The sequence below is a fragment of the Pyxicephalus adspersus genome, chromosome 5, assembly GCF_032062135.1.
Source record: "Pyxicephalus adspersus chromosome 5, UCB_Pads_2.0, whole genome shotgun sequence".
In the NCBI taxonomy this organism is placed as follows: Eukaryota; Metazoa; Chordata; class Amphibia; order Anura; family Pyxicephalidae; genus Pyxicephalus; species Pyxicephalus adspersus.
In genome coordinates this window covers 102,645,786-102,664,627 of record NC_092862.1, presented here as the reverse complement: position 1 = coordinate 102,664,627, position 18,842 = coordinate 102,645,786, and the positions used below count along the sequence as shown (strand labels likewise).

Here is an 18,842-nt window from a genome sequence, read left to right as displayed (position 1 = left end):
TCATTGGTGTCACTTAAACTGATCTAAGAGGCTCAAGACTCAACACTGAACTAGAGGAATTTCTATCATGTTCAGTCCAATTACTTTACTTCTGCTATTGCTTACTCCTTACTTGTGACGATGCTAGTTACCTGGCTGTCATGCTTACTCAATGACCTTAGGTTCTGTCCTAGAACAAATATGCAGATCATTCACAGACATGAATGTGCATGCTGAACATTTATTCCAGATTATTTCAAATGCTGAACCATGGGATAGCCGGGATTGCCAGCATTTTCATAAGATAGCCAGCAATAGCAATTTATATAGGTCCCTCAGTGCGAGTCTTCTAATAGCAGCGGTCAGCGGTCCATGAGAAAATTTTGGTGGTCCATGGCTCTGTCCCCTGTATAGACACAACTCTCTTACTCTCCCATCTTCGGCTCAGACCTGCTTGCTAAACATCCTAGGGGGACAGTAGCGCAGGGCTGTGGACACAAGTTTTGATGTTTAGCAAGCAGGTCTGAGACCACGATGAGAAAGTTGATGGCTTTTGGCATCATGACATCACTCTGGGGGAAGTTTCTTCCCCTTTGAGTGACACATGACTCCGCGTCGTCCGGATTTAGTGGTCCGTGAGGTCTGAAAGGTTGGCGACAACTGTCTTATAGTGTCTAAATAAGCCAATCCTTTATTACAGTACATCCACCAAATACCTAATATAACTAATTTTAACCAATTAATATACCAGTCACTTATTTTTTATAATTTTGAAAGTCTTAACAGTTAGCATTAGTAAATCTCTGTACGTAATTATCAGTATAATAATAATGCATTAAAAAGATGGGTAATAACTCCCCCCCTTTGAGAAATTTTCCCTCACTTCCTGCAATAAAAAGCTAGTAGAATCCCTATTAGTTTTGAATTGCCATTGAAGATTCTTCACTTCCTAACCTGGTCCTAACATCGTAAAAAAGACAGGAAGCAAAAAAAAAAATACTGAAACCCCCACTATAAATAAAAACTTTTATTCAAAACTCAAACAAAAAGTTCTCTTGGCTTAGTTCTCTTGGTTAGACATTCAAGTGTATTTGGTCATCTATACCAGATAATGGATTGGATAAACAACTGCTTGACAAACATAATTCTCTCATGTACATGTAATGCTATTGTTTTGGACACAGGACTTTCTGAAAACTTTACAGAATGGTACTGGCTACACATTCGATCAATTAGTTGGACAGAAAGGACCCTACATCTGGTGGATACTGTACGACACACTGTTTTGTGAGGTAAATATTACATATATTGTGCTGTGTAACAAAGCTAACACACCAGGATAAGAATATTTTTTTAATTAATGACAGTTATTTTTAGTAGGCCTAAAAAAAGTTCCCTATATTTAGGTGAAGATATGAAATTTAGAGAACAAACATTGCAAACAATCACGACTCTGGTTAACAATTACATTGTATAGAGCTTAGTGCTTTTGATAAATATTAAGTTTACCTGTCTTACCTTTGCTGATTCTGCCATGTTTCTGTCTTTGTGAACTATTATGTATTTAAAAAGTACAGACCAGTATACTAATAGACTTTGTCCTGTACCGGGCCAGATTTGCATTCACTGTACCTATACAATTTTACTTGTATTCGAGCTATGCCAATGGGCTTTAGATTTTTAAGCAAACTCAGAATGCTCCCTGTGTTTTTATTTTGGATTACATACCAGTTTGGGACATTATTGAAATAATTTACAGTTTATGGACATCTGAAGTTGACCTTTTCCAAACCTACCCTTTATTATCCACAGGTGTAAAAGTGGGTTCCACATCCAAACTTCCTTCACCTTATCTAGTACAGGTAGTCCCCGAGTTAAGGACATCCGACATATGGATGACTTCTAGATACGAATGGAGCTTCCCCGCTCGCTCGTATGCAGTACAGAGGCTTGCTGGGGAGGAGGGGTGGTTTGCATGACTTTTGCTAAACACGGCTGAAGTTGTGGGTGATCCTAAGAGCTGATCTTGTCTGTAGTATCTTGTAACTCTTTAATGACCAAGACAAATTCTGCTGCTGTTACTTTTTGCATATCAAAACACGGCTTGCTCCAGAAGTCAATAAATGTCTAGGCTCTGTAGAGTTTTTTTTTGCTTTGTTTGTGATTACCCTGACAGTGAGGATTTTATACAGTAACTGACACCACACTGCCTAATAATATCTTGAGACAAACATCTGTCATAATTGCATTTATTAAAATAATTTACAGGTTCCATTAAGAACAAACCTACAGTTACTATCTTGTATGTAACCTGGGGACTACCTGTACATTACAGAACCTTTAAACAAGGATTTTGGTTCTATGTTATTATATTTGTGAAAAGACATGAACTAGTTTCAGAGAAACAAGTTCTCTGAAACTAGGTACTGGTAATCCCTGAATCTATTTTTCAATATGTTTGGCATCACCCAGTTTTCTTTAACAAGAAATTCAACTTAAGAACAAGCCTACAGTCCCTATCCCCTATGTAACCTGGGGAGTACCTGTGTCATCAATTGATTAAACATTTAATGGCACCCCTTGATAAATACCCAACTCTACTACTTACATACTAATTTAATGTATTTAGGCATTAAAAAGAAATTTACATTTCATACTGTATATACATATAACGTATATCTGCTTCATCAGAATGACAATGGAAAAGACCTTTTGTGACCATATCCAGCGATATTAGAAAAAACAAAAAAATTAATTCTATGGAGAGAGGAGGGTTAGCACTGAAATAAATCCATAAACTTTGGAATTTCAAAATAGGTGTAATTTTTTTTTACGAATGCTTAACTAATATAATTTTTTTAAATAAATTATTGACAGGGCAAAACATACCCATGTAATCTTTGTGCCACCATGCAGAGTTGTACGTTTTGCCATAGTTATATACAGCCTAATACAGTGAAGGGTTTGTTCCCTGTTATTTGTACTTTATTTCTTAAAATATTTATTTCAGAAAACTCACTCTTTCAGTCTGCCTGACTGGGCAACAGATACCGTCATGGAAAAACTTCATCGTCTGCAACTAATATCCCTGGATGCTTTCTTTGGCGTATACAAACACCATGAAAAATCTAAACTGATGGGAGGTAAATAAATTTGCTAATTTTATACACAGGTACATACGTGATTAATGGGGCTATGATGAACACTGATATTTTTAGTTAGCATGTACTAAGAAATGTGGAGGTTGGTATTCTGTCTGCTGACTGGGAATAAGTGGATAAGTGGACCGTTAAGGTGAGAGTCAAGACATAACGTGGAGTCCATTCAAGTCAACATTCTTTATATTAAAAATACAAAAAAAAAAAAACCCCTAAAGCAAGTAAAGGGCAATATAAATGAATAAAGAAAGAGAAAGAATTAGAAGAAGTTCCAATCACATAACCTTTCAAAGTCACATGACTAGCCCTTCTTTAATTATTGATATTATCTTGGCTGGGTAAAGCAGAGAGAACTCCATAATATGCCTAGATCCACACCAAGATCATTTTATGAATACAACCTAAAATGTAGGGTTAGTGTAGAGTACCACTGTGAAATATAGGGCCTGATTTAATAAAGCTCTCCGTTTGATATTGTTATGTCACGGATATAATCTGTGACAGTTTATGCAAATATTGATGGGTTCAATTTGAAGTGTACAAAGAGAGATAACACAAAGACTTGAACTATTATACTATTTAATAATAAGATAGATAAACAAAACAATGCAATATTGTAATAACAATTAATAAGCGGTAACAAAAGATACTTAGCTGCGGCAGAAAACTGAATTCACCCAAAGATTCTGCTGGAAATCAATAACTTGGCAGATGATCAAAGAAACATGTTGCATCCAGCAAGCTCTGGTCAAGACTCCTTCATTAGGTATGGCACTGTGTTTTTAACTACTCAGGAAGGAACTAAGACAATGGCTGGTGTTTGACCAGTATTGACCCATAATCATCCTTAAACCTTACAGGATATGCTACATTTCTTTAGGATGACCTCATGTCTGGTATACATATACCAGTATATACTGACAAAGCATTATTGTTGGTGAGACATGATTGATATTAAATAAATTGTGCTAACCCAACAGATATTAATTGGCAAATGTTTTTGATCCTGAACCAGATCTATTTCAGGTTTGCTGGATTACTTGGTTCACCCATGATAGTCTAGTCTGTCTTGGAGAGCTTTGGTAAATCAGGCCTCTAAAGAGAGTTAAATGAGCCTTTTGATATACATACTTTTTGGCAATTTGGCCATAGTTCCTTAGTAAACATTTTCTTAGTAGCTTGTATAGGAGTTTAATAATGTTTAAAAAGTAAATAAAGTATATCTAAAGCCAAAACACTTTTTAAGTTTTAGATAAAATATAAAACTGTAAAAAACTTTTCCAAAGATTTTACTGTTGTCTGTGGCCCCACTGGGAAGATATACTTTCTCTCTGTGCCCTGGCGACCATTTTCAACTACACTAAAAGGAAATTTTACAATTGTTGCTGACCCAGGTATAGATGGTGAAATCTTTAAATGGGGACTCTGGTGAGAAGCAGAAAGGATTTTTCTTCACTACAAAGATAATTCCTCTCATTTCATATTGTGCCTTAGGGACAGGAAGTGAAAAAAATTGCAGATAGCAAGTCTGCAGAAAGCAAAAGAACAACATAGGGGTTCTAATATTCCCCACTACAAACTTTTATTCACTGTTTACCAATGGGGACATTTCCTTTGATTTTCTGTCCAAAAGACACAAGAAGAAGTTAGTGGAAATCTAAAGTGACTTATGTCTGTCATCTGTCAGGTACTATACTGTGTATTGTATAAAGAATGTAAAGTCTAACTCCCACTGCAGACATCTACCCACCCCCACTGTTTCCAAAAGTAGAAATGTTTTCAGATTTTTTTTCTTTAGATACATATTGGACGTTTGTGTCATTGTTACATCAAACTGACATATCTAGTAGAAAAAATGTTCTGTTTTTATTTGATATGATAGGAAGACTTGTACATTTGTATGTGTGTGAACCCATGTAGCCACAAAGTAAACAACCAAATGCATTGATACACTTATCAGTGAATGGGCTGAAGGTGTTTAAGCTGGAAATTGCACACCTGCTGTTCTCTGAGTTTTTGCAATTAACTGAAATCGTTCTGTTTTGTTTTCAGGTGTTCTTGTGAAAGCCGTTATAGAAAACATCACCCAAGCTCTCACGCCACCCAGCAAACGAAAGCTGATAATGTACTCCGCGGTATGTATTTCGTTTTTATAGCTGGATTTCTTTGTTGATTTTGAAGGGTTCCCCTATGGAAGGAAGTACAACAGACCTCTACTTTGGGTTTGGACATTGATTGTAAAAAATCCTAATGCACCCTATAAAAACATTTATAGGGGCAGTGTCACAACAGACCTTCTTTAGCGGACATTTGTATTGATTAATTTACTTGCTAATGTCTCTGGAAATTTTGTAGCTGGTCGAAAAGCCTTGTCATAGCAGCATCTCTGTATCATATAATTGTACTGACTACATTTTTTTTATTGTCCCTGAAAATTTGCAACTAGACTTAAAGCCATGCTCCAAATGTCTTTGGGGAGAAAGAACTGCTGATTGCTACAGTAGTTCTGTATGCAGTTACAAATTATAGGAGCGTCATAGCCATAAACTGCACTGAATACTATACTGTAGTTAACTTCTAAAGCTTTAAAACCTCTGTAAGTCTTTCATTTGTGTTGAAGTTGTTGGGCTTTACCATCTTTTTTAATAGATTAAGACATGGTGGACTTCCTCACTACCCCTAACATTTACGCACTTCCCTGTCCACCCTTCTTTTGCAGTCTGGCCAGCACCACATTGTCTCTTCTTCTAAAGCTTCACTGTAAGGTATTTCTGTACATGGGCACCACAATCTCTATTTATTCCAATAGGGAGTTCATACTCTGTAGGCTGTATAGCAAAAACTTGGGAGTGAGGGCATGTAAGTGTGTGACACATAAAGGGTGATCAGAGAGGGTTTTGTATGGAGTTACACTTTATTGTGGTAAGAACTGATTGAAAAATAATGTAAATTATTTGTAGACCCTTTACTATTTTCCATCCATTTACAGTTCTGTTTTTTATGGTCAATTCAATATCTATGATAAGTAAAGACTAAACCGGAGTTGTTGGTGGGGTCTGTTTATCTCTTGCAGCATGATACAACGATAGGTGCTTTGCACGCTGCTCTAAATGTCTCCAATGGAATGCTTGCTCCCTATGCATCTTGTCATTTCTTTGAGGTTTACGAGATTGGCAATAAGTAAGTATCAAAACTGTTGATTTTCTTTTTTATGCTGTTCCTTTTATAGGAATGCATTCAGAGAGGAATATATAATGTATACAATAGTTCTTCTCGCCCAAAGATGGTCACACCAATAAACTCCAAAACCACGTCCCTTCACTAGATGCTAGTCAAAGCCTGGAGGTCATATTTATAATGTAAGAACTATTGATTGGCTATTACTACAGGTCTAACAGTCTATGCATCAAATGCTTATACCAGTTTCTTAGGTAATCCTTCTCATTGTCAGATCGGTAAGGAGAGCATTTTCCTAATGTACTCAATATTTTTAAATGATGGAAGACCGTAATACTGCTGAGAAGCACAAGTCCCCCATGGACTTACACAATCTGTCACATACTTTAGTAAACAGTCAAATATACACAATCCAGCTGGGAATGACCATTTTTTTCCCTAAACAGAAGTTTTGTACTCACAAAACTTATGTTTGGGTCAAAAGGAGGAGGCGGGATGACCTTAATACAGCCATTTCCAGCAACTGGAAAAACAATAATCCTATTTTCCTACCTCCCTGGATTACATTTCTGAGAATTGCCAGTTTTGGGTTCTGTCTGCTGCTTCATTACTATTATTAGATTATCTCTTCATCCAAAATAAGCCAGTTTAGTGAGTCTACATACAATTTTACTTTAAAATAAAGGGATATCTTGAGATTAGGTATTCATTGGTTTATAGTTTCTAGTAAAGTAAACCTGTGTCACTTCTGTGGACATTTACGCGTTCTTGTAAACTCAATTACAAGAAGTGAATGAGTTTAAAATAATTAATCACTAATCTCAGTGGATATTTCATGATCATTTGCAGCAAAAAAAAGAGTGACATGAATGAGCGCTCTACACACAGCGTTATTCTGTTCTTTGGAGAGGGGAGTAGAGAGAACGAGTGAGAGGCACCCCTGTCTCTCCTCCCTTCACTTCTATTGCTGTCATTCATCTTCTGTCGCTCATGGATGTGTCAGGATGGGTCCATGAACAACATCCAGAGACCTCTGTGTTCATGTCAGATTCTCTCACGAGATGAGTCCAACTGTTTGTATCAGGTGAGAATCATCTGACGTTTGTACAAAGCCTAAGTTCATAGCAAAAGCACTGAAGTTGTACCATTCTCCTTGACGGCTCAATATCCGCTAAAGTTTATTTTAAATAAAACTTAGGGCAAGGAGTAGCAATGTTAGAGCCTGTGTTGGTGGGCTTTTGTTCACGATAATGGGTTTTGCATGCCTATTCAAATCTATGGGAGTGTAAAGCCTGCAGGTCAGAAGTATGTCAAATGGCAGTGAATTATTTCTGAATGATTTCAAAAACATTGGTCTAAAGCTCTTAAATATAGACCATAAATTGGATTGAGCCCTATGTGTTACACCTCCATATACCTTTACTAAAGCTTTATAATTCAAAAGTGTCTTTGTTGCTAATGGTGACCCCTAAATAATTTCTCTTTTTATTTATTACCTGCACTACATAGTCAACTGGAATATTGCTGTTGTCACAAGGAACTACTTTGCTAACCCTTGGTTTTGCCTCAAACATATAATTCTGTAAAAATTCTTGTGTGTATCTTGGGCAATTGAACACCAACATAAACTATCAAAAAGACTTTTGGACTATTTTTTAAACTAAAACTTTTTTTCATTTCTTATGTTAAATAATAAACAATTTTCACAAAACAGTATTTGTGTTTTTAAACCATTATTTATTGTTATTTCTGATAATAGGAGCTATACAATTGAGATGTACTTTAGGAATGATTCAAATGTTGATCCACACCCAATTACTATTAATGGATGTTCCCATTCATGTCCTTTGGAGAAGTTTATTGAGCTAACGTCCCCAATTGTTGTACAAGATTGGAGAAAAGAATGTGGATTTAAAGCTGATACCAGCTCAGGTATGCTTATTAATATAATATTTATATCTTTCTATATTTTGCTGACACACAAATTTTTTTAATATCTTTAATCTTAAAAGAACAAGTGCAGTTGAATGTAACAAACTGCTACTAAATAGTAAGGTTGTACCCTTGATTGAGCAGGGTGCTTTTCTCCTCCTGTATCATGGTTTGTACATTTTTTGTATGCAGGTTTGTCTTATTTATTGTGCATGACCTACTGTAGGTAGCTCGGATGTTTTTCAACTCTTACCACCTAATCTAAACCATTCCTCCCAAACCCATTACCAATACACACACAAATGGTCATAATGGTTGCTTTATTGTCAAACACATTTTACAAAAATAATCATAAACATAACCATTACATGACAATAACACAAACAATAAAACCTTCATAATTACTTTGACATGCCTTATTACAACCTTCGTACAAGTATAACTCTTAGCTAACAATAAGACAAACTTCTCGCTAACTACTCCCATCAAGTTGCAGGTCCCCAAAAGCAATGCTCATAACACCTCACTGCTTGCTACCACCATAAATTTTTAGTCCCAGTTGAACAATACTGGCTCAGATCCTTTATTTGCAGCCCCGTCATAATCTTAACCTTTATGGGTCACTAGCCTAAATACTCAGAGACATGAATGAAAGAGACACCACACCTGAGATGGTTCTCCTCAATTGCAGGACCACACCACTAATACAATGCCTCTAAGAACCTTAAACTACCCTGGAAATCTATTGAAAGAAATCCCTCTGCCCCGATCTCTGCTAAAACCAGGTGGGCTCAAGGCAGAGAGGAAAGCTGGCTATCTTGGCACCAACTTAACACTTCAATTTCTATCTAGTCCCTGTTTAACACTTTTGTTTTTGGAGGCCCCACCCCTTTTGACAGTCACCTAACTGACCTTTTCTTGTCCTCCAGCCATTAACCCCTTACCTTCCTATTTCCCCTAGCACTTGGTTATGTTGGTCTTCTGCCTAAAACACCTTCCTCTCATTTTGCTCCAGGTCTAACTCTACTCTGTGCTTTGTAGGTGCTTTATCAATGAATATTATTAATAAAAAAGGTAGATAGACATGCAAGGAGAAAGTGAGGAAGGAAGAAAAGAAGGAAGCAAATCTGTTTATTTTTAAATATTTAGAGCACTTTTACCAACTCAACAGAGAATTCTGCAATGCAATGTATTGTGTTCAACAAATGTATCTGTAATGAATCAAGTAAGAAAAACAGTGGGGAAACATAGCCACAGAATAGGCATCCACAATACACAATTACAATGATGTTTAATCTGTGACTTTGGTTTACCACAAACCCCAAGTGAAAGTCAAATTCAGAAAAACACGAGTACACCATTTATCTGATTATATGGAGCTCATGCTGTTCCATTTTTCCATGGGTTTCTTAAAAATAGGAGTGAAATACATCATTCATTGTTTTAACTTAAACTGCTCTTACTTTAGGCATACACTATACTAATTTCTTGTTTTTGGTGAACAGCATTACAGTTGTAATTAAGATTTTAAATTGATCTTCGAATCAGTTATATTTATTTGAAGTATTATCTACCTGTTTATTATTCCATTGATATTATGAAAGTTTTTACTATTGTGTCAAATTAAAACTTCAATCCTAGCACAATTAATTTTTTATCAGCTTTCTGCTCAAAATATCAATTGTAAATACATATGCTCTTACTGATTGAATGTCTACGTGTTCAAAGATTTAACATAGTCTCATAGCTAGCTTTAAACAGACGCAAAGAAAATAATGTTTGATTCCAGAATCACCCCCAGGTAGCACGATGGGCACCTGGTCTGAAATTGCGGCTAATAATTCTGCATCTGAAGAAAATATAGTAATATACAGCAGCCTTTTTATATATTGCTTGATGGTTTACCTGTTGTACAGTATTTAATTTTAATATTTTTTTTTTTTCAGATAAGGTACACGCATTGACCATTGCTGTGATTATCCTGAGTATCATATTATTCTGTCTTCTGGTCATGTTATGTTTCTGTAGGAAACGGTTGAAGGCCAGTTATGAGACTGTATGATGGGATCACTGAAAAAATTCTCAATCCTATGGCAGTAAATGTAATTTACATTGAAACTACCAAGGGTAGAAAGAAAAGAACATGCTACTTGACACAAATTTATATAAAAAAAAATTATATCCATGAAGAAGCCACAAAATAATAGCGCTAAACAATATTAATAATGTAATAGCAATATGTTCTTGTATGTAAGTAATTTAATTGTGCTTTGAAGATCATTTTTAAAAAAGTCACCATGCTTTGCTAAGTGTGCAAACTTAAGATAGTCGGTTACAGGAACACAAAGAATGATTTGCACAAAAATAATTAAGACATGCACTATTCACATTTCTAACATATATTGTGCTAATGTGTGTTCTATCAATTTTTACATTCTTATGGAATATTGTAACAGTAAAGAGTATATATAGCTGAAAACAAAGCAATTTAGTACCGGACCCTCCTCATCACATCTATCAGTGCAGAAAAAGGAATGGACTGTCTATAGCTAGCTAGTGTTTAAAGCTTTAGTGAGAGTTTGTGCAAGCACAAATCATTTCAAAAACTCACCAGTTAACAGTCAGCCACCTTGATACCCCAAGGTTTTGAGGAAAAAAAAGTACCTTTTTTACACAATTATACAAAGAACAAAGAGCCCCATGTGTACAATGGAATATATATGAGTAAAACTTCAACTTAAAACAAGTTTAGTAGGGAAGTGTTTATTGCACATAATCATTTTAATATTTTCGTTTGCTAATGATATTTGGCAACTTTGTGCCTGTTGATGTTCCTAGACAAGGCCCTCTGACACCCATGGCAGAAATGTCAAAGGGTTCATCCTTGACATGAGCTCTATATATATATATATATATATATTTATATATATTACAACAACCAACCCCTAATTTTAGAAAGATACAAACCATGTATTTGGTACAAACATGAACAACCAAAAATGGTTAAAGTAAAAAAAAACTAAAGAGTAATTTAATAAAGGAGTTAAGCAGTTTTGTAATGATTGATAAGGACTAAAATATTGTTTTTAAAAAAAGTTTTATTTTTCATTTACCAAAAAAAGTATTGCATAAATTAAAGAAACAAAAGTAGCTTTCATCCATAAAAGAATAGATTGAGAAAAGTTCACCTTTTTCAAACTCATAGCTGAATCCCTTTGATTACACAAGTAGGGTATGGCTGTACCTGTGTAATCGTCATACTTTGGCTCTGTAACACCTACCCCCTGTGATGTGTTTCCAGATTGAGTGGCACACTCACTGGTAGAGAAGCAAAGTGTCGTCAGTGATTTCCCACTGCAATCTTGCACAGTTCAGAACATGGCTGCGAAATGCAGAGACAAGATAGACTGCAGCCCTAGCTATACCAGCTGTAGTATAGCACTAATGGTTAGTTTCAATTCTGCTTTTGTCTAGATCCTAGATCCTAACCTGGTGCACAAAAACATGATAACGTTAAAATGCATTGTTGCACTTAACAATAAATACTATTCATTGATTTCTTTTCAAATATGCATAGGTAAAGTGACAGTAGAAATCTAATTTTTTTTCTATGTGCAAAAAAAAAAAAACATTTCTCTATGTAATGAACTACATTCTGGACACACACATTACCAGACATGTTTACAGTGGTCCACCATTATTGCTTGTTCATTTGTTCTCCATGGCAGATTGAAAAATAGCCAATCAATGACTGCTGTGCATTTCAGTTGAGAAGAGCACAGCAGGGTGCTGCTCACTTGCCCCCCCTTTCATAGAACAGAACGGAACTGTGTACAGAGCTTGTTCATTTATCAGTCCATGGAAATGAACACAAAAGATGATTTCCAGCAACACCTATATGATGTCCATTGGACGTCTGTACAGGGTTTTACACAAACAAGACCAGAAAACACCCAATCACTGGTCCAGGAATGATTTTGCACCTTTTGACGTTAGTTGCCCTGTTCTCTATTAACTTAATTTTAGCAGGACTTGGTTTACTTCAAACTTAAAACATAACAAATCTCTCCTACGCTACTTTTAATACTTACTAAACATGATCTATTGCTGTTACATCTATTAAATGGTCTTTCCTTCTATTGAAATGACAGGTTTAGAGGGTGTAATTGATTCCAACTTTTCATTGGCTTGGTGTTTGTCCCTTTCAGACATAGAGATGTTTGATATTAGACATAGATGTAATACATTGCACTGTACCCTTCAGGACATAAATCATACCAGACCACATCCCAATATATCACAAATACAAAGAACATCAAGGTTTACCCGTGTCCATAAACAATTTGGTTTGCTTATGGGAAAGCTTGTTCTCTGTATTCATAAGACATAGATGTCCATGTAATGTTCATTCCATTTGCTCTAATAGAATTAATTATTAGAAAATCTGTGAAAATACATAGTCCAGTTTATTAAAGCTCTCCAAGGCTGGAGAAGATACATTTTCATCAGTGAAATTGGATGATTTAGCAAACCTTGAATGCATCTAGTTCCGGACTGAAACAAATAGCAAATTACTTTTAAGATATCTATTCAGAAAAATGCTGGATCACCGATAAAAAAAGGTTCACTTATGAAAGTGTATCTTCTCCAGCCTGGGAGAGCTTTAATAAATCAGGCCCATTGTTTCATATGGGGTCACATCCTATTTAACATTGAGGTAAAGGCTGTTTAACATATTGCACTAGGTCACATCTTGTAAAATACTAGAGGCATCATCCCTGGATATGGGGTATTTTCACAAGAATTGGAATAAAGAGTCTAAACAACCTTTGGTAATTTTAAGGTTGTATCCTTTTGAGTGTCTTTTTATACCATTGAAGGAATCCCATGTGGGGTTGAGTGCCACATGGAATATTACAATGGAAGGAAATGAAAAGCTGTGGTTTTGATGTAGATAGAAAATTTGTTTTACTTTTAATCACAGCCCTTTGTTTAAGTTTTTTATGTTTTATAGATTCATAGTTTCAGTTTGTATGATTGATTTTTTGTCATCTCTTTATGAATTGTGTAATTATTATATTTTTTTAGAGTCTGTATAATATTTCTATAGCAGCAGTCAATTTAATATTAGGATACTACTAAAAAAATGTCTTCACATATTTGCCCTAATATAATGCATTTGGAATTTTGGAATTAAGATTAATATGTGTTCAGAAATCCTTGTACTGGATTTAAAAAAAGTTGTATACTTGTATTATATTTTGTAATATATGTATGTACGTACAGAAGGTTTGTTTTTTCACCAGTCCCTGCCCTCACAAACACAAACCACTTTAAAGCAATGAATATAAAACAGAAAAAATATTTTTGACAGTGCCATTTTTGCCTCTGGCACTTCTAAGTGGCAAGAATCATGCTACTGGGGTTCCTGGGCCAGAAGGGTGCATTTTCACAGTTTTTTTTATACTCCCAACATTGCCAACCTAGGGAGCTAGGGACTGGCAAAAAGGGGACCTTTTGTTTGTCATAGAAAGTCCATTTTAACATTTTTTTTTTAAATGTAATAAAATTTTATTGTAAGTTTTTTTTGTCCACAATTCTTTTTATGTAATTAAGCATGGAATTTAGTGGTGTTTTGTTAAAAAAAAAACAGTCACAAACCTAAAAACCAAAAATCCAAAAAGAAAAATCAGGTATTTTAACCTCGCAAAAAGGTTGCTAAAAGGGGTAACCCCGAGTCACACTCAGGGTAGGTAATCCCATGGGAAGTAATAGCTTGCGTCCTGCGTCGTCCATCGCCGCGATCTCCGTCTTCTTCTCTCCGGCTGGCTTCTGCATCCGATGAGTCACCGGGGAGTTCTCGGTGACGTCGGTGCGTGTGTACGTTGCCGGTGGGGTGGGAAATTCAAAATCTATTTGTATTGCATTCAATACAAAATAACTGTATTGAATGCAATACATTGGATTTATATGTGTAGAATCAGTACATTGCTTTCAAGAACATTTATTTTACAGTATATATATTACTTTGAGTATAATATTGTTTTTTTTTTTAAAAAGTATATTTTTTTTCAATATATAGATTTTTTAAATTATTCAATTTATTTTTTACGTGATTTTGTTTTTACGTGATTTTGTGTTTCAAACGTTATTATACTCATACTATTATAATATACTGTAAAATACATTTTCATGAAAAACAGTGTATCGCTTTTAGACATATAAAACCAGAAGAAATGAACCGCTAGGGAGGTTTAATGCACAGTCCAGTAGTGTTTATCTGTACCATAAATAATATTGATTTGCTTCCATTGAGTCTCTGAACTTGCCAGCAAATCTTACAATTCAAGTCAAAAGCCTTCTTCCTCCTTGCACATCATACCTACTTTGGTAAGTGTGTCTTTATTTTGTTCCCTCTTACCTCGGCTGAGATGACATGACCTGTCTGCTGGAAGTGGAAGGAAGTTTCTCCTCAGTCTTCCCTCTCTTAATGATCGGAATGTGACATTAATAGTGAGAGGCAGAAACTTATCAGTTTCGTGTCAGCCAAGAACTGGACAGGCACCAAGACTGTGTCATATCTAAGCTAGCAACTTATTTGAGAAAGTAGATGATAATATTGTATAATGTATGAACAAAGGTGACCCCATCCCATTCACAGTCAGCAGCTTTAAAAATAGCAATAAGTGCAGCCGTGACCATGAGTTTGGTCACTTACCCACATTCAGGCTTTATAGAAAATAAAAGGTTAACCTGCATACTGTGAACCAGTGTCAAACTCACAACTTTACTAGTTCCAGGTGAACCAAAGTGATAAGAAAACAGGCTTGTCCTGGGATGCCCTTGGTTCACGTAGGATCAATAAAGGTTTGTGCTTGACAAAGATTTGCAGTGTGCCATGGTGCTATGGTCCTGACCAATCAAACACATTAGAACTGAAGCCCCTGATTTGAAGTTAAGTGGCACATAATTATGTGTAGTGGCAAATCTTGTGCCACTTGTCATTTTTCTTTGTACCTTGATGTGGGATACTTGGTATAGATGCACATGACAAATTTATTAAATTTTTGGTCTCCAAAAAAAATGTTAAAGTTAAAAATTTAAATTACATCTAAATACATATATTTTATTCAAAACTAAATGAACAATCAATTTTACATGCTTTGAACACTCTTGCTGAAATATTACTTTAAACATTTTAATATTTTAGATATAAAAAAGAAAGGGAATAGTCAAAGTAAATCATAATACAGTAGGGAGATACAGGAAGACTGGATGTAGATGAGTGAGTTATGTAGTAGTAAATGGTTAAATAACGCAATAATGGTTAATTAACTTGTTAGGCCGTGAATATATAGCCATCAAAAGAGCCAAGCAGAAGATGATGTGTCGAGCCAAATAGCATCACAGACATGGATAGTATTTGATCCTCTTAGGAATTTTGTTTGCAATGACGTTTGTGTTTAATCTGAAAATCCAGCAACTTCTAATGAGCTTTTGCAATTTTCAATGGAAAGAGGCCTGGAGTTACAGAGATGTTGGATAAACTTTCTCATTCAGCAACTATATGAATGAACAGTATTTAATATTAGTTTTGATTACTGGTTGACCCTATTTATACTATAAGTATTTTATAACATCACAAAAAAGTCAAAACAAAATGTCAGTCCTGCTAAGGCAAATACCAAATATGCATCAAATAGACAAAACTTTTTTATATGTAATTATAGTTTCGTCTGAAGAAAGCTGTAATGCTGCAAAAAAAAAAAAATTAATTTATTGAATTCTACTAAAGCAAACAGTGCATGAAAACCATGGCAATTACCATTTTTATTTGTTCTTTTTGATTTGTTAAATATACCATTGAAATTGTTGTGTTATATCTGTTTGATTGGTGCAAGTTCACAGCTGGTAACAGAGTTTATTAGTTGCATACTTCCTGTGTTGCCTCAAGGAGGTTTCCAGTTCAAAATGCTTTCATGCTTTCACACAGGCCCCCTGTCCCATTTCAATCCAAGAAGATTATTAGCAAATTACCCTCCCTGGCGGTAATACCGAGTGTGGCTCGGGGTTCATTTTCATTACAAAAATCGGTAACCCCGAGCCACACTCAGGTTGGAATTGAGGGCTTACCTGGTCCCCATGAACCCGGCCCGGCATCTGTGTCCGCTGGACCTTACATCCCCAGCGTGCAAATGTTGGGGATGTGAGGCCATGGGATGCAGATGCCGGGTGGGCAAGCGACATGTCTGCGTGCGGGAGTTTAAAATAAGAAGTATTTGAAAATGTTAGATGTACCGCTTTGACATTTAAAAATATTAAAACAGTCATACAGGCAGGGTATAGTTTCTGGCTATAGTATGTGGGGACCCCACACCAAATGCAAGGCATTAAAATTGCTACCCACACTAAAAAAATGTATTTGGAATTTGGATGCCCCTTATATGCACCCCCTCACCCTGAAGAATAAGGGCTGCATAGTACCCCTTATTTATTCCCATAAAGGGTTAAAATAACAGTTCTTTATTTATTTAACTAATACCTTTGCAGGTCCAGCAATGTCCAAATAGAATCCTATAACAAACTATCCAGTGTTGGCAGTTTATTCTGAACCCAAAGACCCTCAGCCAAGCCAGCAAGTGGACAGCTTTCACTTATAATCTCACTTGTACATTGTACAGCAGCCAGCAGGGAGCAGCTGCTATACAAATCAAAACCAAGGCAAAACTCTGAATTCTTTTATTTCCAGGTTATAACTCAAAAGCTGTGAGTGATTATTCCTATTGATAAAAAAACATTTGGTGCCTATTGTTTTCCAGTCCAAACTGCTATTTTCCTACTCCTTTGGTTTTTACCACCAGTGGTAATTTTTCTCTTTTACAATAAATTTTATTAACGGAAATGGTGAGTTGGATACAATAAGGGTAAGTAACATACCCATATAGGAGAAAACCATGCAAACATGTTAAAAAGATAAGGGTGATGAAACAATAATAATCCTGAGCCAAAAACAAATGTATCTGATTGAACTTACAAGAGATGGATCTGATTGTATTTACAAGTATATCTAGTAAAATAGTGGGGCATGGCAAAACAAACGAAACACAAACTCACAATATAATATATATATTTATATATATATTTATCTCAAACATATATGATATATAAACCATAAATGGCATACATTTTTGATCTGACCTGAAAGTGTTTTGTTATATCCATTCAATAAGTGTAATAAATACTTGTTGATTCTGCTATAAATCTTGTAAGCTGTTAATTTTTGTGATATCGACCTGTTCTGACTGACATCTGTTAGCAATGTTTTCAGCTCCATCTGGACGGTCCTGATTCACTCTGATAAGGACCTAACTCACCTGTTAGGGAAATCTCGTTCGACGTTCCTACCACATTGAAATGCAATGCTCATTGTCCCACATCTGCCATCTTGATCATTTGAATCATCATGTACATTAGGATGCTAATCAAGCCTTAATTTCAATATTATTTCTGTGATGCTGCGCTTTTATGTGACCTCCCTTTGCTTTCTGAAGAGAAATAGAGGGGAAATACTAAAAAGCAATCTGGCTTTTACATATTTGCTCCACCTTGTGAGAGAAAAGGTAAAACCAATGATATATAAATAATATAAAAATATTACAAATAGAAGAGAAAGAATATGAAAAGCTCTAGAAAAAAATCTAAGAGCTTTATCTGAAACTTAAGCATGTCTAAGCAAGCACAACAATACATTCCAATGTTTTATAATGACATTCAGCCTTTATAAACCTAGTATAGAGTATCACGCTATACCTCCCATGATCCAAACACATACAAGTAGGTGGAAGGTAATTACATCCAAAGGTATTTTAGTTTCAAGAGGCTGCTAGCATGCAATGAATAATGAATAAATTTAACAACATAAATATGTTGAGTAAGTGACTATTCTAGGGGTGCTAATACTTTTTTAAAGAATTATTTAAAAGTACAATGTATAAGACTGAGGAATGCAGCTGAAGAATGGTACCTTAGGTGACCTGGTAACAGAAGAAATTAATACACATTTAAGGACCTATTTAGAATTATCTGTTTTAATGCAACAAAATGCATGAATTGTTGCTGCATACAAAAAAACTATGCAATGGGAAAAGTTGAAATCTACAAGTAGACCTGGATGTATTGTTTGATTGGCAGCCAAGTGGCAAATTACATTTAATACAGAAAAATGTAAAGTTATGCACTTGGGGGCTAACAACATGCATGCTTCATACTGTCTAGGGCGAATACATTTGGTGGAGTCAAAAATAGAAAAGGATCAACGAAGAATTGTTTGGTGGTTCGCGGATCTGGCCGGGCAGATTTTATGGACCACATCTCCCGTATGCAATTGCAGGCTCAGAGCGGTGGGCGGGTTGTCTCTCTGAACAGAACCCGCCCACTCTCCCATCGCAGGTCTGAGCCGGGTGGGTTCTAATATCATGACGTCACTCTGGGGGAAGTTTCTTCCACTTTGAGTGACACATAGGTAGGGGTGTATTGGCGTGGGCACGTCATAAAAAGTACCGTGCCCCTTCTTTTTTTACGACCACACCCCTGGGC

General features: G+C 35.7%; 1 protein-coding gene across 1 annotated transcript in view; it reads left to right on the top strand.

The window, feature by feature from the left end:
• LOC140331354 (prostatic acid phosphatase-like) overlaps window positions 1–13,830 on the top strand; it is a 31,212-nt gene extending 17,382 nt beyond the window's left edge. The window contains exons 6-11 of the mRNA XM_072412319.1: window positions 1,164–1,271; window positions 2,990–3,122; window positions 5,190–5,272; window positions 6,211–6,317; window positions 8,074–8,246; window positions 10,193–13,830. Coding sequence (XP_072268420.1) covers window positions 1,164–1,271; window positions 2,990–3,122; window positions 5,190–5,272; window positions 6,211–6,317; window positions 8,074–8,246; window positions 10,193–10,308 — 720 coding nt within the window. The 3' untranslated portion in view covers window positions 10,309–13,830. The remainder of the gene's footprint in view (window positions 1–1,163; window positions 1,272–2,989; window positions 3,123–5,189; window positions 5,273–6,210; window positions 6,318–8,073; window positions 8,247–10,192) is intronic.
• Window positions 13,831–18,842: the final 5,012 nt, after the last annotated feature.